Source organism: Urocampus carinirostris, chromosome 14 (genome assembly GCF_059441175.1).
Source record: "Urocampus carinirostris isolate Australia breed hairy pipefish chromosome 14, RoL_Ucar_1.0, whole genome shotgun sequence".
Lineage (NCBI taxonomy): Eukaryota > Metazoa > Chordata > Actinopteri > Syngnathiformes > Syngnathidae > Urocampus > Urocampus carinirostris.
The window spans coordinates 21,002,501-21,026,138 of NC_142362.1; the positions used below are offsets into that span (position 1 = coordinate 21,002,501).

At 39.7% G+C, this 23,638-nt stretch overlaps 1 protein-coding gene across 3 annotated transcripts in view; it reads right to left on the reverse strand.

Annotated features, from left to right (window-relative positions):
- tmeff2a (transmembrane protein with EGF-like and two follistatin-like domains 2a) overlaps positions 1–23,638 on the reverse strand; it is a 222,714-nt gene that overhangs the window by 14,132 nt on the left and 184,944 nt on the right. For all 3 annotated transcript variants that reach the window (XM_088353044.1, XM_088353045.1, XM_088353043.1), the window contains one exon: positions 1,451–1,599. In XM_088353044.1, the coding sequence (XP_088209170.1) occupies positions 1,451–1,599 (149 nt within the window). The remainder of the gene's footprint in view (positions 1–1,450; positions 1,600–23,638) is intronic.

Genomic DNA, 23,638 nt, shown 5'->3' on the forward strand with positions numbered 1-23,638 from the left:
GACAGAAAAGCAATTTGCGTTATAGCAAAGGATTACTGTATGATGATTGTCACTAATTCTTATGTTTTTTTCTTACTAAATATAATTATGAAATAATTATAAATATACATTTTGATTATTATTACTTTTTAATGTAAGGGTGTTGCAAATAGCTGAAGATCATGTATAAACTATCCACGTTGTTGAGACTTGTTGGAAAAGTGTAAAGCTCAGCGCCTGGGCTCATGACTGTGGGAGTTGTATTGTCATGAACCGGAACAGGATCAGGACCCAAATGCGTGACATTTCTCACACAAGCTTTTGTTTTACGGGAAATGGGGAGTCATGCACGTTAGGCAGCAGTCTGGCTCGGAAGGACAGGAAGCCAGAGACCGACAAGATTGATTCCAATTGCACAAGCAGATATCGTACGGATGGGGTCGATACCGGACAGGACAGACAGGATTGATAACGAAACAGGATATTGACATTAAACAGGACAAACTAGACGGGAACGAAAACTGGAGAGAATAATAAACAGGACAAAAATAGACGAGAACCAAACTGGAAACCGATAATAAACAGGACCAAATAAACGGGAAAAATACCGGACAGGAAATACCAACAGGAAAACAGGACAGAGTCAGAACCCCCGTCTTGCGGGGAAGAGGTTCCAGACGGGAGCAAAACCGGGACAGGTGGGAGTCAGGGTCAAAAAAGGCTTGCCTAGTTTACACTGAGGTTCGCAGACGGACTGACCACAGGGGACTGACAGAACAGAGGCGTGTTCAGGAGAGTGATCAGACATGTAGTCTCTTGATAATCGCTTGCCGCGCACTGCTGAACGTTTTGTAATCGCTCACTGTGATTGCCTTACTGATCCAAAATGGCCGACGACAGTACAATGGATTTCGTTCTACAGCTTGCTTTGAGCGAGTTGGCTGATATGAGCGACAGTTCGCATATTGACACAGTTAAGGTTATCCTAAACGCAGTGGAAGGGTCATACCTGTCTTGCATTGTTCACAAACATTACCAGGCAATGTAAGACGATATATTACATCGCCAACAGCACTCGTCAGGGTGAGATCCTCCATCTTCTGCACTGTCGACGCCATGTTGGAAATCAAAGTAAGCGGTCTTTCTCCCGTGATTACTCGGGCACGCGAGCGCTCAATAATCACTGGCCGTTCAGAAGCTAGCGATAGCTCGCGATAGCAATCACTCACTCTCCTGAACACGCCTCTGGGTTTAAGTCGGGACAGGGAGCCAATCAGAACCCACGGCGGTTGGCGCCAAATGAGCAGGCACAGGTGAATCACATCAGTAATCATGACATGTATGAAATAAAATTTGATGCCCCGAGTGAGGGTATCTCATTCAGAAAGTTTTTTAATGCATATCTATCCAATCATATCCCGGATTTTGAAAATAAATTGTTTGCGGATGCGTATCCGACATGGTATCTGACCTTGGCAGTGTCCCAGGTGCTTGACTTCGATTCGTTCCTGTTTCTGACAGGAAGCCTCCTTCACCTGACAGGGGTTGTCATAGGAACGGCCGTCCGAGGCGCAGACCGGGTTGAAGCTGATGTGGGAACAGTCGATGTTGCAAACGCACCTGCCCACATAAAAATAGAACATTTTGAAAAAAGAGTCAATCATCTTGAAGACCCTGGCTTGAAGATGTACGTATACACTGTTTTTCATTTGCAATAAATAACCAGAACAGATACAGGACCCAATCGCGTGACGTTCTCACATAAGCCTTTTATTTTACGGGAAATGGGGAGTCATGCACGTTAGGAACCCGGTCTGGCGTGGAAGGACAGGAAGCCAGGCACCGACGAGACCGATTCCAATTGCTCGAGTTGATGTCAGATTGGGTCGATACTGGACAGGAAGGCCCAGACAGGATAAAAAAACGAATCAGAATATTGAAAATAAACAGGAGAAACTAGACGGGAACAAAAATTGGAGAAAATAACAACAGGACAAAAACAGACGGAAACAAAACTAGAACCCGAAATTAAACAGGACAAAAATGAACGGGAACAATACTGGACTAGGAACAGGAAAACGAACCCACGTCTTGTGGGGCAGAAGTTTGTTTGACGGACTGACCAAACAGCAAGAGAGCGCTGAGCTTAATATAGAAAGAAATCCAATCTCTCAACGAGCCGCAGCTGGCGTCCCACGGGCAGGGCCAATTGGGCACCATGGCAACCATGACGCACACGGGCGGGGCCAATTGGGCACCATGGCAACTGTGACACACACAGCCGCGGCCAATTGAGCCCCATGGCAACCATGATAATATACATGCAGGCTTCTACACGTTATATTTCTTTATACTTGTTTTTGAATACATTAGTTGTATCACATTGGTTTTGAAACACTCACAATTGAAGCAAAATAATAGATTAGGTCTCTGTTTTAAGTACAAATTGATATTTGGTTTTGTTGTATTTCTGTAGTATCACTGCAGTTCAATTTTCTGTGGTACTTCAGTAGAAGTATTTTTGTATTTTTGTCTTATTTTGTAGTATCACTATAGTTGTATTTTTGTTATGTTTCTGTAGATTAATTACAGACGTATTTTTGTAGTGTTTGGTTGTATTATTGTAGTTATATTTTGGTAGTGTTTCTGCAGTAGTATTTATGTGGTAGTCGTTTTGTGGGATTACTGTAGTAGTATTTTTATTCGTATTTCGGTAGTATAATGTAGTATAACTGTAGTTTTATTTTTGTAGGGTTTCTGCAGTGGTATTTTTGGAGGAGTTCTTTAGTATTACTGTAGATGTTTTTGTAGTGTTTCTGCATTAGAATATTTGTAGCATTTCTGTAGTATTAATTTGTTGTATTACTGTAATAGTACTTTCATCTCATCTCATCTCATCAGCTGCACCGCTTATCCTCAGTAGGGTCGCGGGGGTGCTGGAGCCCATCCCAGCAATCAACGGGCAGTGGGCAGGGGACACCCTGAACTGGTTGCCAGCCAATCGCAGGGCACACGGGGACAGACAACTCACTCGCTCATTCACACCTAGGGACAATTTGGACCGGCCAATTCACCTGAAATGCATGTCTTTGGAATGTGGGAGGAAACCGGAGTGCCCGGAGGAAACCCACGCAAGCACGGGGAGAACATACAAACTCCGCACAGTTAGGCCGGGAGCTGGATTTGAACCCACGCAGGAGGTTCCCACAACCTCAGAACTGTGCCGCACACGCGCTAACCACTGCGCCGCCGTGCTGCCCGTAATAGTACTTTAGTACAGTTAAATTAAAATAGTATATTTGGTCCCCATTTTTAAGCACTACATTTGGTTTGTAGTTTTGCGGTAAATTGTAGTATTTTTTGTAGTAGTATCTTTGTAATATTTCCTTATTGTTTTACAATATAATTGTAGCTGTATTTTTGTAGTATTTCTGTCGTAGTATTTCCGTAATATTTCTGTAGTATTACTGCATATGTTTTCTGTAGCATTTCCCTAGTTGTAGTTTTATGGTATTACGGTAGTAATAGTAGTATTTTTACATCGTTTCTTTTTCAGAATTAAATCCAAGTAATATATTAGGTCCCTATTTTAAGCACTAAATCTGATATTTAGTTATGCAGTAATTGTGTCATATTTTTGCAGTAATGTCATTTTAGTAGAGCATTTTATTCACTATTTTATATATATATATATACATATATATATTTTATCATGATATTTTTAAGACTTTCGTCTGGTAGGCCGGATCAAGAAGCCAGACGGGCGGTTCGCGGGCCGTAGTATGCCCACCCCTGCTCCAAAGCATTTACACAGCCAGGATATGGTAATCTCGTCCACGTTATGTTGTGACACAATGGCAGGATAAATGAAACTTTGCAAAGGGAAAAAAAGAAGGCTGCTCTGATAAAAGCGTGTCACAATGGGAACACAGAGATAAGAAAATAGCGTCTTCTCCGAAACAGGCAAGTTGCAAGTCGGCTGCTGATGCTATTGTTGAGTTAGCATGCTATTAGCCTGACGCGGGGGCTGGCAACCCGCGGATCAGGAGCCGCATGCGGTTCTTTAGCGCTGCCGAGTGGCTCCCTGGCACTTTCCAAAAATGTTTACAAATTGAAAAAGATTGGGGGGGAAAATATTGTTATTTTAATATGGTTTCTGTGGGAGGACAAACATGACGCAAAACCTTTCAATGTTTTACAATGCTTTAAAAAGTTGTAGTATAAATATTACATTACAACGACTCCGGCGGCATTCTCCTTCGCATAGTTTTCTCTCTTCTGTGTGTCCTGTGATAGAGTGGGATGCAAGCTCCGCCCCTTTTTAAAAGGGCAGCGTCACAATGTAACTCAACCTCACACTACACTCCTAATTTCAACACAAAAGTCATATTAAACTGGTAAGAACACAAACCTGCCATAAGCACCTTTTTAGTGACACAATAGCTGTTTTTATGAAATTATTTCTGATTCTCCTTTGTAAATATTTGCAATAAGATTTAGGGAAATTATTTGTGTTTTGCTGCTCAGGCCCAAGGATGGGTGCGTTGATTTGGTATCAAAAGAGAGTGAGAAAAGGACACTGCTGTGTTTTACTCATTCACTGACTTGTTTGACATGTGCACGAAAATCAAAGTTAAACTCTATTCATTTGATTTTATTTACCTTTTCAAAAGGCTACTTTTTATTTCTTATAAATACATGCTGCGTTTTATTGCACTCTAATTATGCATGTCCCATTTTTTCCCAAAGCTTTAAAAAATGAAATCAACATTTGATTCATTTATTAATATTGTAATGTAGATAGACTTGAGGTGGTATCCTTTAACAGAGTAGTCACGTAGTGCATCATTCTCCACAGGATGTTATGTATCCAACTTAGTCAATTTGAAAGTAGGGTAAAATAGCTAATACAGATACATATACTATGTGTTTGCACATCTTGAAACCAAAATATTTGCCCATTCTTCTTTACAAAATAGCTTCCTTAATGTTTGATGGTCATCGTTAAAGATGCAAAAATGGTCTACAGGGTTGAGGTCAGGACTTTGGCTTGGCCATTCTAACACCTTTATATTGTTACTCTTAAACCATTCCATTGTAGTTTTTGCTTTATGTTTAGTTTTGTCTCCTGTTTGAAGGTGAACCTTCTCCCCATTCTCAGGTCTCTTGCAGACTCCAAACAGACTTGCTGCCAGAATCGCCCCAAATTTGGTTTCATCTATCTTCCCATCAACTTTAAACATCCTACCAGTCTCTGCTAAAGAAAAACAATCACAGAGAATTGCTGCCACCACGATGGTTGACATTGGGGATGGGCTTTTCAGGGTTATGTGCAGTGCCACTCTTACGCCAAATGTAACCATTTGGCATTCAGCCCAAAATGTTTTATTTTGTTCCTTGTTCCCCATGTTAGATGAGTCCCCATGTGGCTTCTTGCAAATGCCAAACAGACCTTTTTAAAGCATTCTTTTGGAAAATAATTTGATTTGTGCACAGTACGCCTAACAGTTGTCTTGCGCACAAATTGTCCCACCACAGCTGTGTCATCCAATGTGATCACGGGCCTTTTGATTGCTTCTAATTAGTTTTCTCCTTGTTTTGGCCAAAGGTTAAGAGGGACAGCCAGGTCTTGGTAGGTTTGCAGTGGTTTTATGCTCTCTCCATTTTGATATCATTGCTTACATAAGGCTCCGTTTGATGTGTAAATGTAGAAAAATCTTTTTGTATCTTATTCCTGCTTTGAACTTTTCCACAACTTTATCCCGGACCTGCCTGGTGTGTTCTTTGATCAGCATAATGCTTCATAATGCTGTCTGTTCAGGTGCATCAAACCTGAGATTTGATGACACACAGGTGCACTATGTTTGTCATTGTTAGTCATTTAGGTCGACATTGGATTATTCAGAAGTTCTCAAGGAACTCCTAGAGTTAGTTGATTGAGCTGAGAGAACAGGGGGGGGCAATATCTTGGCAACACCTACTTTTCAGTTTTTTTTAAGTTGTAAATAAAATGTGAAATGTTGAGGTAATTTGGTTCCCCTTATGACATGATTGCATCTCACTTGGTTTGATTCCTAGAAAATATTTTCAATTTTTTTAACTATAAGATTGAGCCTAAAATGTGGCAATATGACAAAAATTCTTGGGGAGGCAATACTTTTGCTAGACACTGTGTAATATAAGCGCAAGCATAACAATTATTTCTAATTTGTGTTAAATTCATGGCATTTTTGCCGTCCTCTTACACATCAGCAGAATTTAAGACGAAATCTACCTCCCTTTTTTCTCCTGTAAGCTCTTATCTTGTCCGAAACCTTGCCGGGTTCGACTCCAGTGCACCTGCCACCCCGCCGAAGTCCGAAACACTGCAGATTGTTCGATTTTCTAATCAACGCCTCGCTTATCCGACGAGCGCCATAAACACTCGCCTCTTGTGTAGATTTTTCACGGACGGCGCTGCGTGTCGGCTTTGATTAGGCCCGAGTTTGCGGATAACCTCCCCTGAGCAGATGCCAGACACTGTAATTAGAAATCTGTCATTATTCTCGCAGCCTTTTCATTTCACCGCCTGAGCGCACGCGTGTTGCAGGATTCCCGACGGAAAGAGCGGAAAAGCGGCTCGGCCAATCGGCTTTGATGATCCGCCGAACGTCGATGTTCATTGAAACGCCGCACGGGAAAGTATGGCGGCGACACCTTATGATGACGGATCGGGAGAAAACACGATTGTTGTGCTTTGCTCACGCGTGATAAACAGAATTGGCGAGGAGAGTAGGGTGGTCCTTAATGGGGGTCGAAATTTTTTTTTTTGAAATATTGGGCTCTGACCCCCCGCATATGTTCTTATATCGATAAAAACACACTGTGTGCAATTTTGAACAATTTGGATAATATTTAGAGGTAGCTCAACGACTTTGAAATTTCCCAAAATGGTAAAATTTTGGCAATTTTCGAGAAAAAACGGAAATCTTAACCCTATGTGTACGGCGTTTTAGAACATCCAATTTCAGTCCATTGCTTATAATTGTAACACAAGAAAAGTTACAAGTAACTTTGTACACTAGGTCTGATATAATGTGCGAAAAATCCTTATTTTTCATACCAAAATTTCAGAGGCCTTGAGCGACCTTTAAATATCCTTTGATTTTGATGAAACTTTGCCTAATTACGTTTTGTATATATTGGAACATATTCAAGGGGTCAGAGCATGAAATTTTAAAAGTCGAAAAATAAGGACCACCCTAGAGGAGAGTAAATAAGATACCCGGCGGCGACATCCAGGAACTTGTTAGGGTCTGAGTAGCCACCGTTGTGAGGACCCTACGGTAAAGATTCTTCCTTTCTATTTTACAAATTAACTGCAAGTTTTGCCAAGTTTAAAGTTTAGTAAACGCAAAATAAGGAGACAAGGAATCAATTGATTTAGAAACTGCAAGGAGAACAGTAGAGGACCCAAACCTCACATGAGAAATTCCAACCAGTTCTTAAAGCCCTTCCTTGAGCCCTTTCTTTTCCTATCTATCTATCTATCTATCTATCTATCTATCTATCTATCTATCTATCTATCTATCTATCTATCTATCTATCTATCTATCTATCTATCTATCTATCTATCTATCTATCTATCTATCTATCTATCTATCTATCTATCTATCTATCTATCTATCTATCTATCTATCTATCTATCTATCTATCTATCTATCTATCTATCTATCTATCTATCTATCTATCTATCTATCTATCTATCTATCTATCTATCTATCTATCTATCTATCTATCTATCTACCTACCTACCTTGATCATATCCCTCAAGAGGGGGTGACCGACAGCAAGACAAACACATAGAATAACAAGAAATTATAAAAAGGAAAAAGATAGCAAAAAAACACACACAAACATTTTTGGACCATGGCCAAACAAATGCCCAAACAAGTTAGGCACCTCGGCACATACATTGGTCATGCTTTCAGCCCTCCAGATGAAACGGGACACAAGAAAGCGGCCATGTCACTCGGGTCAGGGTAACACAACACACTCTTCTGTTCAACAGCAGGACCCGACAGCTTTCGCTGGTTTACCCCTGCCGCATCATACAGGTGCCCTGCCCATCCCTTAGAACGTGTCCAATTATCCCACGATCCTTTCACAACACCTCTCCACTCAATCCTATCACCAACAAGAGCTCTAGCTTCCACTAGATTTAGACCTCTTTCCTGCAGTGCACTCATAACACCTATATATCTATATATAATAGGCATAATTTAGATAAAAGGTATCCCATCTTAAATATTAGCAAAAACTCAAATTGCACTGTTTTTGAATAAAAGATAAATGGAGATATTTTAAAAAGGAGAAAATGTTTGAAAAAGGGATCTAAGAGACGGACAAAAGACATCTAAGGGGCCGGTCTCGAGCACAACTGACGTGTGCTCGGCAAATCGCGCTGTATATACGCGGAGAAAGGCGTTTGACTGTCACACGCGTAACACGCTAATTTCACGTAATAACACCGCGATACAGGCGCAGAACATGCTATTACCATGCTCCACCCACGATTACCCGCTGAAATTTCCCGTCCTACCCATGTGTAAGCACGCCCTGGCCGCGGCCAGAACACGTCGTTCCGCGTCATTTCCGCGTCATTACCTCATGTTGACCACGTGTGCGGCACGCGGTTTAATACGTGCTCAAACTTTTGAGCAGCGCAAAACTTTTTCGCGCTGCCACCTGCGCGCGAATTTCCGACTGCGTGTTAAGCACCGCTGTATCTCGTCTGTATGGCGATCTCAAAGCGTCCAATAGCGTCCGCCTCACAGGCAGAAATTTCTGGCCGTGATTCAGCCGCAAACGGCTGTGTGACCGGCCCCTTAAATACAACAGAGTTGCCTATTTGGTTGAAAACTTGAAAGTTGCCCGCAGACATTACAAATATGATAAGGTTCCGCCCAATTATTGTCTTTGTTAAAAAGTTGAAGTTGAAAAAGAATCTCATTCTCCAGATGATGTGAAGATAATAAAAATACACCTATTCAGCTGGTACAAAATGCTGCAGCGAGGCTTTTGACTAAGACAAGAAAGTTTGATCACATTACCCCGATTTTAGCTAACCTGCATTGGCTCCCTGTTATTTTAAGATGTGATTTCGAGGTTCTGTTGGTATTAAACAAAATCATGCATGGACTTGCTCCCTCATATCTTTCAGATTTAATTTCCCCCTATGTTCCCCTCCGGAGCCTTCACCCTGAAAACGCTGGTCTATTAGTGATCCCAAGAGCCAAGAAGAGATCCGCAGGTTCGAGAGCGTTCTCCATCCAGGCCCCGGTGCTGTGGAATGCTCTTCCCCCTGAGATTTGATCTGCAACCTCAGTGGAAATGTTTAAATGTAAGCTTAAAACACACTTCTACTCTATAGCATATAAATAATCTATATTTTATGTTGATAATATGTGTATTATTTGCCCTCATGTAGGTTTTAGATGAGGGGATGGTGTCATAATAGTCTGTAATAATAGTTTGCAATAGTCTTTGATCAGTGCAGCCCTTTGGGAGTCTTTGTGATTAAGGGCTATACAAATAAACATTTCTTGACCATTCCGCCTCAAAAGCCATATTTTGACATTGGAAAAAAAAAAACTTTTAAAAGACATTAATAAATGTTAAAATGATGTTGGCATTCAATGTAGTCTTTTTAAAAGTTGAAAAAAATTATTTTTAAGACGTCTAAAATATACTGGTTTGAAAGTGAGAGTGGAAAATAGACTTTTAAGACATAAAAACATATCAAGGTTTTTTTAAAAGGTGTCTTTTTGGAAGTAAAAAAAAAATCAAGTCTAAACGTCTGAAAAAAGAATAGAAAATACGGAACGATTCTGTATTGTATTTTTCAAAACAGGCCACACACAACTCAATGTTAGACGTTTATTTTAGGACTACATAACTTCTAAAACAGACAAGAACAGATTTAGCCCAAAATTGAAGTCCAAAAGACACATTTGAGGTTAAAGCAGCTTTTCCAATCGACATTGATGATACACCGAACGATATTGGCAGCAGCATCCGGGACGTAGAGTTTAAAAGCGGGGTGTGTCATCTGATGCGTCCTTCAAAAGTTGAAAGTAGAATATTTTCTCTATTAAATATCGTGTATTCCGGACTTATACTCCAAGTGGAATTTATATGATAAATTATTAACACAATATTAAATCATTGAGTTTTAAAACTTTATTACAGGTGTAGATAATATGTAGAGATATTCTCTGACGGGCTACAGAAATTCCCTTCTTTTTCATTCATGTTAAAGAAACAGCCCCCCACACACCCACAAATACGCATTCCCCCACAAGACAACTCTTTTTTTCTACCAGATGATCAGATTCCAGGAGCCAACTGACAAGGTTTTCCATTGTATAATAGAAATCGATGGCTGTGCTCTTATGTCACAATACGTCGATATTAGATGATTCCTGATCATAAAATGTTTAGTTTTAGAAATATACCTTTACATGCGTGCTTGATAGAAAAGCTAACCTTTGCCAACCAACTTGTGGGATTTCTTTTTGGTAATCAAATCAAAGTTCTACTCAGAGCCCGCAGGGGAGGGGCACATGGGGAAGGTCAGCCTTCCTCCCCTCCCTCCAACCACTTGGGTGAATTTTGGTCACGCTATAAATGGTGGATGCATCTACCTCTCAAGCTCTCTTTTTCCTGCACCTATCTCTTTCTCCTGTAGACGAGCATGGGCTCTCAACCATGCACCCACCCTAGGGGCTGGGACAAGATTGTTAGATCACCCAGGGGCCCCCAAATGCTTCCTGCCATATGCCAAGAGGTGACTGACAAACTGAGCCTCATTCATCAAAATAACTCGGGCGCAAAATGGACAATGAGCTGACTGTCTTCTGCATAGCCATTAAGACACATTTCTCGAATTTGGCACAACAATACAGAATCCTGTGCTTCTCTAAGAAATTACAACGTTGCCGTATTTCTTTTTTCCCCACACTTCTCTCCTTTGATTATTAGAAATGCGAGTTTCTCCCGTCAACAATGGCCTTTATTCTTTTGTTTGATTCAATTTTCCTTGTCATGTAAAAAAAACATAGTTTGTTAATATCAAACCACTTGCATTATTCAGTTGTGTGTCTCTACTATTTTCCTTCTGGACTGATATATCATTATCCATATCAATCAACTGAAAAAATCGAAAATTTGAAACTAAAATAAAAATATGTTTAAAGTAGGGCTTCCTTCGTGATAGATGCGAGACTCAATATGAGGCTATTTCAAATTCATTGGGGTGGGTAACTGGAAGGACTACCTGCTGGCTGAATGGGTAACCAACAAATTAGATTCTGAACCAAATAAATATGATTTAAAGCAATTTTCGCTACACATGTTATTTTCACACTAAACCGCAAGAGGGTGCTTTAGGCCTGTTTTGGTAATTTCAAACTTGACTGCGACATAGAAACGGAAGGAGGCTTATCGTCTACCTCCTGAGTCGGGGGAGTTGTTTACCGTTAAAAGTGACACAAAGGATAAAGATACCATGGGATTTAGTGGAAAGTGTCATGTCCTGTGTCATTCCCACGCGTCTTTTGGGTTCTATTTGTTAGTGTAGCATGAAAATGGTGAAGGTAAGAACAGGTCCAAGTCCAAACACCAACCCAGACCTCCCAAAAAATGAAAAAGAATAGTTTATTCGAGCACTACTAAGAAATGCAGGTACTTGCACGCACATCATAAAAGAGCTGACTAAGGTAGCAATGATGAAAAATGCTAGAAAATGAAAGTAAAAAAATTAGGAAAATTCCATAAAGATCTTTTAATGTTCTTATTTTGTAAATGAACTGAAATTTTTAAGTCGTAAATTGGAATAAAATGTCAGGACCAGAACAGGAGGAGGACCCAGATGTGTAACATTTACTCACATGTTTATTGAGATATAAAGGAAAACCACCGCCAGCGATCCGGTGATTGCTGGACGAGGGAAGCAAGCCGCTCAAGGATTCGGAGCGTGTTTGGAATGCGGAAGTGGATCTTCCGGCACAGGAGATCGTAGCGTGGTCAAACGGAAAAAATGGATCGTTAGCCAGGACGGGAGATCAGAACGTGGTGGAAGAGTCAAAATGCTTGCCTTGTGTAAACAGAGGTTTGCTGACGGACTGACAAAGGGCGAGTGAGAGCACTGAGCTTAAATAGGAGGGGAACCAATCAGGTAACCAGCAGCAACTGGCGCCAAATGAGCTGGCAAAGGTGAGTGCAATGACTAATCATGACATAAAACTAACTGCACATTCTTCGGGTCAGACATAAATTAAGTGATTTTTAGGCAAAAGCTGATTAAGAAAATATCTACAATAGGTCTAAAAGAGTTCTAAAAAGACGGGGTTACTGTCCAAAAGACACTTTTATTTGGTTTGAAAAGTTGAAGTGGTATACTGATGATAAAAAGATGCTTTGTCTAAGTGAAAACATAAAATTTTCAAGATGTCGAAAAGACGTCTAAATATGTTGAAAAGAAACCAAAGTTTCACCTAAATTGACTTGAAAGTGAAAGTGGACATTAAAAAGGTCTTTTACAAGACGTCCAAAAGTCCGTCCAAAACATGGCTAAATTTGGTTGAAAAGTGAGAGAGTAAAAAAAATATATATTTTTCAAAAACTAAATTAAAATGATGACTAAGTTGTTGAAAAATAAAAAAAATTCCTGTCATTGAAAGACGCTGAAGTCTCTTTCAAAAATTCGTCTGTGGACAATGAAGTCCTTTCCCAGACGTCTAAAAAACGTTAAAGAGGTTCCTTTCCAAAGCCATCTTTGTTAAAGTAAACACAATACCAACAAATTTGGGACTACATATTGTCCACCTCAAATGGGGGCTAGACATAACCCAACTTTTTACATCTATTCTAGGACTAAATCATTTCTAAAACAGACCAGACCAAATTCACCGTTCAAAAGTAGTATTCGGTTTCAAAGTGAAATAATTCTTTGAGAAATTGAAAAGATGACTTTATGAGGGCCAAATTTGGACAGAACTACCATTTTTTGGACTAAATTTGGACCACGTTGGATGGGCTGACAACAACTAAACCTAAGACGTCTCTTTTAAGACTGCATCCTGTCTTAAATAGACCAGACCGAAATTTGGCCTGAATCCGACATTCAAACAACGTCCAGTGCTGGCTGATTTCACACATTCATATCTTTCTCACCTTGAAAAAGACGTCAACTCATCTTTCTTTTTTCAACCAGATACATTTCTATTTTGAAAAGCTATCCTGTCATATTTTAGATGTATTTTCGATGTCTTTCAACCAGTTGGTGCTAATTGAGTACACACACTGATAAAAAGTAGAAAAATGAATCCCATCCCCCCCAAAATGTCAACGCTGAAGCCAAGTCTCAAAAGCTAATTATGCCGTACCAGCGCTAACGTAGCTGTCAAATCCGAACCTCAAGAGAAAAACCGGTTGCCATGGAGTCAAGAATATTAAACCAACGTATCAAAGGGAGATTGACTTTAATCCCGTTTCAAATTAGCCCCAAGACGGGATTTGGGATTCTGCTGCGTTTATCGTACAGATCTCTAAAGGAGGACGTGAAGTGAGGTGGGAGAGTAACGAGAGGACCCCGACCCCTGGCTGATAAAAATAAGTCCGGGATGTTGTCAGGTTCTGTGTAGTTACCATTGCAAGGACCCTACTGTTTCGGTCAAGATTATTGGCCTTATTTTTGCAAATGCACAGCAATATAAAAAGGTTCAACCTGTTCTAAAGGCCCTTTCCCTCAAGCCTTTTCTTTTTACTAAACATTTGAGGTTAAAATAAGCAGAGGATGTGGTATCAAAAAACAGAAACATGATTGGAGGATAGCGATTATCAGGTGTTAATAAAACAGAATAAAGTTATCCATTTCCAAGTCCTCAATATAAATGGACAAAAACTCAATTGTCTTGAAGTGAGATGTGAATTAAGCTTTTCTAAAAAAGTAAAAAATTTTTGAAAAGAGATCTAAACGGCATCTAAAATGCATCTGAAAGACAACACGCCCAAAGAGTTTTTTATTTTGGTGGAAAAGTGGTAAACAGACGTTATAAAGATGTTTAAGTACCATCGAAAATATGTTTTTGTGGAATTCAAAAACTTGTTTTTTTTTTACGTAAAAAAAAAATAAAAAGACGCCAAAGTTCCATCCAAAAGCATCTTTATGAAAGTTGAAAAAAATGTATTTTTCAGGATGTCTAGAAGACATCTAAAATACTTATAAGAAATCTAAATGATGTCCATAAGGCGTCTAAACTACTTATAAAAGACATGAAAAATATGCTACAGTTGTGTCCAAAAGCACTTTTTGTGCAAATTGAAAAAAAAAATATTTTTCAAGATGTCTAAAAGACTTCTAAATGATGTTACAAAGAGGCTAAGGTTCAGTCCGAAAGCCGTCTTTGTGAAAGTTGAAACTATTTCTCAATACATTGAAAAGATGCTAAAAAGACACCAAGAAGACATCTTAATTTTGTTTAAAAGTGAAAGCTGATTTCATTTTTTACGACCTTAAGAAGATGCTCAAACTTCCTCAAAAAGACAACTCAATTTGGTAGAATTTTTTCATCTTTTTGAGACGTTTAAAGACGTTAAAATTATGTCAAGGTTCCGCCTAAAAAAATGTCTTTTTGACAGTCAAAAATCTTTCTCTTTCGAGAAATCTAAAATAAGTTGAACATTTATTTATAGTTCCTTAAAAAGACACCAAGGTTCTATCCAAAATAAGTTGCGATTTGGTTCAAAAGCAAAATCGGAAAAAAAAACTGTTTTTGAAGACGTAAAAAAGACGTTAAAAAGATACTAATGTTCCGTCCAAATGCTGTTTTTGTGAAAGCCCCAAAAAACTCCTTAATCAAGACGTATAAAAGAAGTTAGAAATAAGCGTAAAAGATATTGGAAGACATACGTCCAGCCAAAAGACGTGATTTAGTTCAAAAGGGAAATTGAAAAAAAAAAGAGATTTTCAAGACGTAGAAAAGACGTTAAAAATATGCTAATGTTCCGTCCAAATGCCGTTGAAAAAGCCGAAAAAATGTCTTAATCAAAATATAAAAAAGAAGTTAGAAATAAGTGTAAAATACATTAAAAAAAGACATAGCTGCATCCAAAAGACGTCGTGATTTGGTTCGAAATGAAAGTGGAAAAAAAAGTTTAAGACGCTTTAAAGACATTAAAAAGATGCTAATGTTCCGTCCAAATGCCGTTTTTGTGAAAGTCAAAAAATTAAAACATTAAAAGAAGACATAATTCCATCCAAAAAACGTCGTTAATTTGGTTCAAAATGAAAGTGGGAAGAAAAGTAAGACGTTTAAAAGACGTTAAAAAGATGCTAAGGTTCTGTCCAAAACAGACACCAAAATTCCTTCCAAAAGACACCTTGTAACCAGACGGCCCGACCCCTGCTCCAGAAAATCAGTTCGTCTTTGTTGCCCCCTCGCATGGCCGCATTCATTTTTAATGTTTTCTCCACGAGACTGCATTGCGTCAACACGTCCCGATGCTTACGAAGCCGTTTTATTTATTTATTTCTCGAGGTCCGCACAAAGCAGGACATGAAAGTTAATGGCGTGTGCGAGACGCGTCTCGGAGGAGGCCGGCCTAGCAGGATGTGTCGTATTGATCCCTTGATTATTTCACTCTGATGCCCCCCAAACCTCCTTTTACAGACTAAAAGCCACTTTGAAGGTGACGTAGACACCAAGAGTTCCTCAAAAGTGAACGCGTTGAAAGGGGACGTATTGACGTTTTAATTGCTGGAGGACAAAGAGGTTGTTTCGAGAGTGTCTCGAGAGTGTCTTGTCTACCCATTCAATGTGAAATGGAACAAAGGAGTTGGACACTTGTGGACGATGGGGGCCTTGAGATACAAGTTTTTTTGGGGTGATACTTGCAAGAACTATGTATAATATATATTATTTACTTACTGACATGTACCATGAAAAAGTAATCGCTGACATCTTGAATTGTGTGTTCTTTGTACATTTCACACTCAAAGGTTTCAGATCATCAAACCGATTTTAATATTACACAAAGACAACCCACAGAAATACAAAGTGCAGTTTTTAATTGTTGATACTATTTGTTAGAGCAAAAATGTGAAATAAAACCTACGTATCTGGCCCCATGTGAAAAAGTATTTGCCCCCTGAACCTAGTAACGAGTTAGGCCACCTTTGGCAGCACTAACAGAAATTAAACGTTTGGTAATGAGTCTTTCACAACACTGTGGAGGAATTTTTGCCCACTCTTCTTTGCAAAATAGTTTCAAATGTGCCATATTGGAGGGTTTTCTAGAATGAACTGCCCATTTAAGGTAAAACAACAGCATTTCAATTGGATTTAAATCTGGAATGTGACTTAGCCTCTCCAGAACATTCATTATTTTAAATTATTTTTAGCCATTCAGAGGTGGACTTGCTGGTGTGTTTTGGATCGTTGTCTAAATCAATATTATGTCAACCACCGCAAGTTGTCCTGGGCCTCTACCTACCTACCTACCTACCTACCTACCTACCTACCTACCTACCTACCTACCTACCTACCTACCTACCTACCTACCTACCTACCTACCAACCCACCCACATACTCACCTACCTACCTACCTACCTACCTACCTACCTACCTACCTACCTACCTACCTACCTACCTACCTACCTACCTACCTACCTAAGTGCTTAAATACCTACTTACCTAAGGACCTATCTACCTACCTACCCACCTAAGGACCTAACTAACTAAATACCTACCTATCCACTTACCTACCTACGTAGTACCCACTTACCTACACACCTACTTACCTAAAACTGACAACTGTCATAAAAATCCAGGCCATAAAACATCCTACTCGAGATCAATCGGAACACTAAACCATGAGAAAACAATCCTGAATTTTCTACTCTTTGTTTTTTCTCATCAAAGTCTTGGGTAGCCCCGGTCCTCTGCCAGACGACCCTGGCAATGAAAGCAGCTCCCCCCTGTGGTTCTCGCCAGTCAATCACAGTCATTTTTTTTGTCGCCTAATTCCAAAAACGTTGAAAACTCTACAGCCGAGTGTAGTCGCTGAAGGCTCCCTGCTGATGCTCCAACATTGAATGGCCTTTGTGTCTTTTATCGTTTCAAATTCTTTCGGGAATGGAGGCACAAAAGGACGATTTTGCTATTTTGGGAACATCTGAACTCGCCCACGCTCCCAAAGCAAGAGTCCCCGAGCGTCACTGTACGTCCGCCAAACGTTCCACATTCAAAAGCGGGGGCCTTTTCATGGATAATTACTGTTTAACACCTCAAATGGACCCAAATGCCTTTTGGAAGATGCGCTCTTGATCTTTGATGTAAACTCATGTCAAAGATTTCATGTACCGTAAATTCCGGACTATAAGCCGCTACTTTTTTCCCAAACGTTCAACCCTGCGGCTTATTCAGTGATGCAGCCAATTTATGTAAGTTTTCTAACGGCCGCCAGCGGCGCTCAAGTACAAAAGGTAAGATTTAGACCGGTGGAATATATGCGCCGAAAAAGACTGCAACTTCTTGGCTTGTGCACACATTAAATTAGCGTTAACATACCCTCATCATGCAAAATGCAAAAAGAAAGGCACATCAAAAAATCCACCATCACCAACAGGTTCCGAAAAGCCGGTCTGCTGCGTGACAGAGAGGAGGGCACAGAATCAGGATTGGATGGGAGCGTGGGACGACGTCTACATGACAAAGTTTCTTTCCGACACTGAGGAAGACAACTTTGATGGCTTCAGTTCTAAAGAGGAAAATGAGGACGGTTTACCGTGATTTTTACAAGTACGGTATGTTTTTTTAACAGACCGTTTACTGTGTCGCGAGCATGTTGCTAGCATTTTGCTACCATCAACTGCCCTGTCAGGCACCGTTTGGGATGAGAGTTGTATTATTATTATTAAAGCTTTGAAAACTCTCTCGGTGTATCCTCTTTCTTTGTAAATATGTGAAACCATGTATAATATGTATTTGGAACTGTATATTTTTGTAATGTATTTATTTTAGAGACTTATTCTGATATGTTTTGCACGGGTGAATCAAAAAGAAGGGGCGCAAAAAACGGGGGCTGACGGGAAGTGGAGTAAAGGTGAGACGTGTTTGTGGACGCGGCGGACAATAGTGGATATATATTTTCCCCACCCTTACCTTTGGAAATATACTTTTTCCTTGGATTACTTTCAACGGGACCCGGACTTTGCAGGTCTGCATCAAACCTTGAGTACCGGTATCATTTTCCGTTTAGTTTGCCGCCTGTGATTTTTGGACTGTGTACTTTAATGAAGGATAATCAGTTTCAATCGCGGGACTTAAAGTTGGGTTTGGGTTAATTTTGTGTTTGTGTAAGATTTTTTAATGTGGCTACATGCGGCTTACATACAGGTGCGGCTTGTGTAAGTACAAAATCGGTTTTCCTCTTAAAATGTGGTGGGTGCGGTTTATAATCAGGTGCGCTCTATAGTCCGGAATTTACGGTAGTATTCATATACTTAATCATTTACTTATTGGCTTCATTCTTTTTGGCTTCTTAATGGTGCCACAAGATGTGCAGGGTGCGTGGCGCGAATAATTATCATATATCGTTATTATTATAATTAATATTATTGACTTATTGTCATTCTCTCTGGCCTCTTCTGTCACAATACGTGCATGATCTCACTAAGGGCCTCATTCTTTTTGGCTTCTTTGTAATATCACAAAACATGGATCACCCAATTGGTTATCATATATTTACTCATTTACTATCATTACTACGGGCTTCTTTCCTTTTGGCCTCTTTCTGGTGTCAAATGATGAGTGAGTTACGCATGTACAGCAGTTATCACATATTCACTCATTCACTAGTATTACTATTCACTTCATTTTTTGGCCTTTTCCTGAAATCAAAAGATGAGTGAGTTATGCATGTACGACAGTTATCACATATTGACTCATTCACGAGTATTACTATTCACTTCATTTTTTTGGCCTCTTTCTGGTGTCAAAAGATGAGTGTGTTATGCATGTGCAGCAGTTAACACATATTTACTCATTCACTAATATTACTGTTCACTTCTTTTTTTGGGCCTCTTTCTGGTGTCACAAACCGTGCAGGTTCTCACTATGGGACTTATTCTTTGTGGATTCTTTGTCGTGCCACAAGACGTACAGCAGTGTCAAACGCATTGTTTTCGTATATTTACGTATTTTACCAGTATTACAATCTGCTTCATTCTTTTTGGTCTCCTTGTGGTGTCATAAAACATGCAGGGTGTGTCACGCATATAGTTATCATAAATTTACTCATTTACCAGTTTTGGTGTGGGCTTTATTCTTTTTTGGCCCTCTCGTTGTGGCTTCTTTGTGGTGTCACAGTATACAATGTGCAGTGTGCATTATTATTACTATTATTACTATTATTACTATGGGCTTTATTCTTTTGGACTCTTCCTGATGTCACAGGATGTGCAGGGGTCTCACTACTAGCCCTATCTTTTTTTCCTTCGGGGTGTGACAAGGGGTGCAGGACGCGTGACACATAAAGATATCGTATATATACTTGGTAAAATAACTATTTCTTTCTTTTTGGCCATCTCATGGTATCAGAAGAAGTGCAGAATGCGTGACATGTGTAGTTATCATATATTTGCTCCTTTACTTGTATTTATGTGGACTTTGTTCTTTTTGTCCTCTTTTCTGAAGGGCCTCATTCTTTTTGTACTTTTTGTAATATCACAAGACAGGCAGGGTGTGAGACATAATTATCATATGACTTATTAACTATAGGCTTTATTCTTTTTGGCCTATACCTACCCTCTAAAGACATGCAGGGTTTCACTACGGGCGTCATTATTTTCGGCCTTATCATGTATTTACCCTTTACTAGTCTCACTATTAGCTTTTTTCTTCCTGGTCTCACATGGATTGCGTGATAAGGCTTGATAAAGGGTGGGCCATATTACTTGTTGTGATCATGTTAATGTGCTTCCAAGTGTGTAAATGAAATGCCCGGGGAGCTGCAAAACTTTGAAAGAATGTAAGTGCGTGATGCTGCTCCTCCCGCTTGAGTAAATTGAGCATGAATGTCTGATATCTTTGTTATTCTGGATTGAACATGGACTAAGAAATTAAACCCTGTGGCCTTTCTTTCTCTGCTATTGCTCTGTTTAGACGTAGGTCATTGATAATATGAAAATGTATCATTTTGCTTACGGACTGAGTGGACCTACAGGATCACAGCTTAAAAAGCTCATCACATCCAATAGCCAGTAAGAGATGGACACACTGTGAAGCCATGGAACTGCAAAAGGTTGCGCTAATTTGTCTGTGACGAGATTCAGATCTTGCTAAGGGACGTTCTTCTACTCAGAGAGCAGCTGTTGAAAAGGCGATAATGGGCAGCAAGTGTGCATTTGAAGCTCTTGAGGTCTCAGGAGTCTCAAGGATGTCTCCAGTGTTGGAATAATGAGCAGGCAGGCTACTTTAGTGTGCCTGGAGGTGTCAAAGTGACCTCTACAAAAGCTAGCGCATTGTAGTAACTGGGCGTGAAAAGAAAAAAAAACGTAGTCTCCGCAGTACACTATAATGATCTGGCAACTTTTCACACCATCCCACGCAGTTGGAGCTTGACAATTGTTCATGTCTGATCTTAATCCTGTTGCATATCTGAGCAATGTCCTTAAGCTGAAGGGAAGACTATTGTGAAAAATATGACTTATAGTACATTGTGACTTCTACATGTTTTTCCATTTTTTATTATGCATATTAGGGCTGGTGCGAGTCCTAAACAAATTATAGTCCGGAAAATATGGTTGTGTTGGATTATAAAACAGCAAGTTTATACCCATGCACTGGTCATAAATCAATCCCATAGCACGAAGAGACAAACTCAATCCAAAAACAATATCATCTATACGTTTTTTCCTTCTTTATCCTGCATTTTAGGACTCATGCTAATCCTGAGCGATTTATAGTCCGGGAAACATGGTACCGTCAGACTATAACATACATGTATCCACCCTGCAATGGTCATACATCTATTACACGGCACAAATAGACAAACACAATCCTCCAAACAGTTCCATTGTGGCTCATATGTGTTTTTCATACTTTATTATGTGTTTTATAGTCCGGTACGGACAGTACTGTCGGATTATAAAACTGCTTCTACATACCCTGCCCTGGTCATAAATCAAACACATGGACAGATAGACAAATCCAATCCCACTAAAAAGTCCAATTGCGACATTTTATGGTTTTTTTTTCCTATTATGCCTTTTAAGTCATTTTATGAAAGTATAGTCTGGAAAATACAGTTTTGTCAGGTTATAAAACTGTACACACCTACCCTACACTGATCATAAATTAATCACACAGCAAGAAATGGACAAAAACAATTCTCAAAACAGTCCCTTCTCTGTTATGCATTTTAAGCCAGAAAGTACCTGACTGTCAGTACACATACCTGGCCCGCACTGGTCATAAATCAATCACGCGGAATAAATCTAAAAACCTAATCCAAAAACAGTTCCAGTGCGACTAATATGATGTTTACTTCTTTATTTATTGCTGGTGCGACTTATAGAATATACGGTACTGTCAAATTATAAAAATGATTGTATCTACCCTACCATGGTCATAAATCAATCACATGGCATTAATCGAAAACCTTATCACTTAGATATGTTGTTTTGTTCTTTATTATGCCTTTTAAGTAATTTTCTGTTTTGTAGTCCTGTAAATACAGTAGTTTCGTATGATAAAGCTGTGTGTATGTACCCTACACTTGTCATAATAAATAATTCATATGGCACAGATAGACAAATCCAATCCGAAAAAAGGCTCAGTGCGATCTGTATTCATTTTTTCCTTATTCATCTATGACTCATAGTCCGTAAAATACTGTACTGTCAGATTTTAATCTACACAAACCTACCCTGGATTGGTCATAAATCAATCATGTGGCACAAATAGACAAACCAGATCACCAAAACAGTCCCAGTGTGGCTTAAATGTTTTTTTTTTGTTCTTTATTGCGTCTTTTAAGTCATTTTATGACATACACTGAAGAAAATAGGGTACAGTCAGATTATAAAACTGCACGTACCTACCCTTCCCTGGTCATAAATCAATCACACAACACAAATAGACAAACCCAAGCCCCAAAACAGTCCCACCTGCTTTATTCTCGCCGTTCTAATAATACTCATCTGTTCAAATTTACTTCTTTTGTCATTCCTTTGACTGATGGTAATACGTTTGGGATTTGAATCCACCCGAGGCTTGTCAACGTTTGTTATCGTCTCTGTCCTGTCAAAATGGAAAGGAGGCTGATTTGGGGTTCAATTTGCTGCCGTCTCACAAACCGAAGCGGCTAAAAATAACTCGTCTCCTAGTAGGCCGAAAAAGTTGTCAGAAAAAAGTGGCCCTGGGCTATGCATCCGTCCATTATCTGACATCGGGTGGCGGTGGTCTTTTGCTGAGGAAAGGCGATCCAATCATCTGGCTTGTCTACAGGTGCAGGTTGGGGAAAAATAGCTCACCTGCAGGCGCTTTCTGTCCTGTGCTGCTCACTGCAGTCGTTACAAAACATCAAGAGAACAATGGAATGATCCCTTGTGAAAGGTCTGAAGAACATTTGAAGTCTCACCAGCTTTTTGGGAGGAGTGGGGTGGGGGAATCAGCCAATTTGAGACACTGCAGATGGGGGAGATCAACAGTCTGCACCGTACCCTTCAGAATGCGTGTCAAACTCATGGCCTGTGGGCCAAAAGTGGCCCACCACATCAATTGATGTGGCCCATGAGACAATTTAAGAAGCAACAAGAAGAAAAACATGCTGCATTGCGTCAAACATTGACTTGCAGTTTTAAATACGTCCACTTGATGCCCCCAAAGCCAGGCCCCATTCCCAAAGCGCCTGTATTTGCTGACTATCATTAATCTGACCACGGACAGACTGAAGAGATCTTTTCTTCCTTATGCCATGAGGCTCTTTAACTCCACCCGGCGGAGTAAAGGCCCACATTAAACCACACCCCCTACATTGCATATTACCGTACTTTTATTGCAGTGTGTATTTTATGTAGCACTATTTAAATACTCTATACAACACGCTACAGTGGGTATTAGAACGTCACATTGGGTATTTGTATATTGTATTCCTTTTGCTTTATTATTGTATTGTTCTTAGCGAAGGGATGCTGCTGGAAATGTGAATTTCCCTGCGGGAATGAATAAAAAATCAACCAGAGAACATCGAAGAAACCCTTCCCTGTGTTATTTTACTTAAAATAAAAGTCATGAACGCAATGTTTAATGCAATACAAAAAATACAAATGAAAAAAAAGCACTGAAGGATTGCAGGGATGCTAAAAGAGAAGCAAAAACCATGAAAACTGAGTTTGAGATTATCAAGAAATACGAAGAAGGCACCCTTGCTTGGTTACATGATCATAACCAATTGATGGTAGGGATAATTATTAAGAATAAGGACGATTTTAAAGCAACAAAGTCTTCTAAGGCATGCTCTTATGAAACTTGAAAAATTCCTCCCGTCCTCCTCCGTCCTGCTACCCACCCCACACCTTCCGATTGGATAAGCGACTGGGGAAGGACCCACT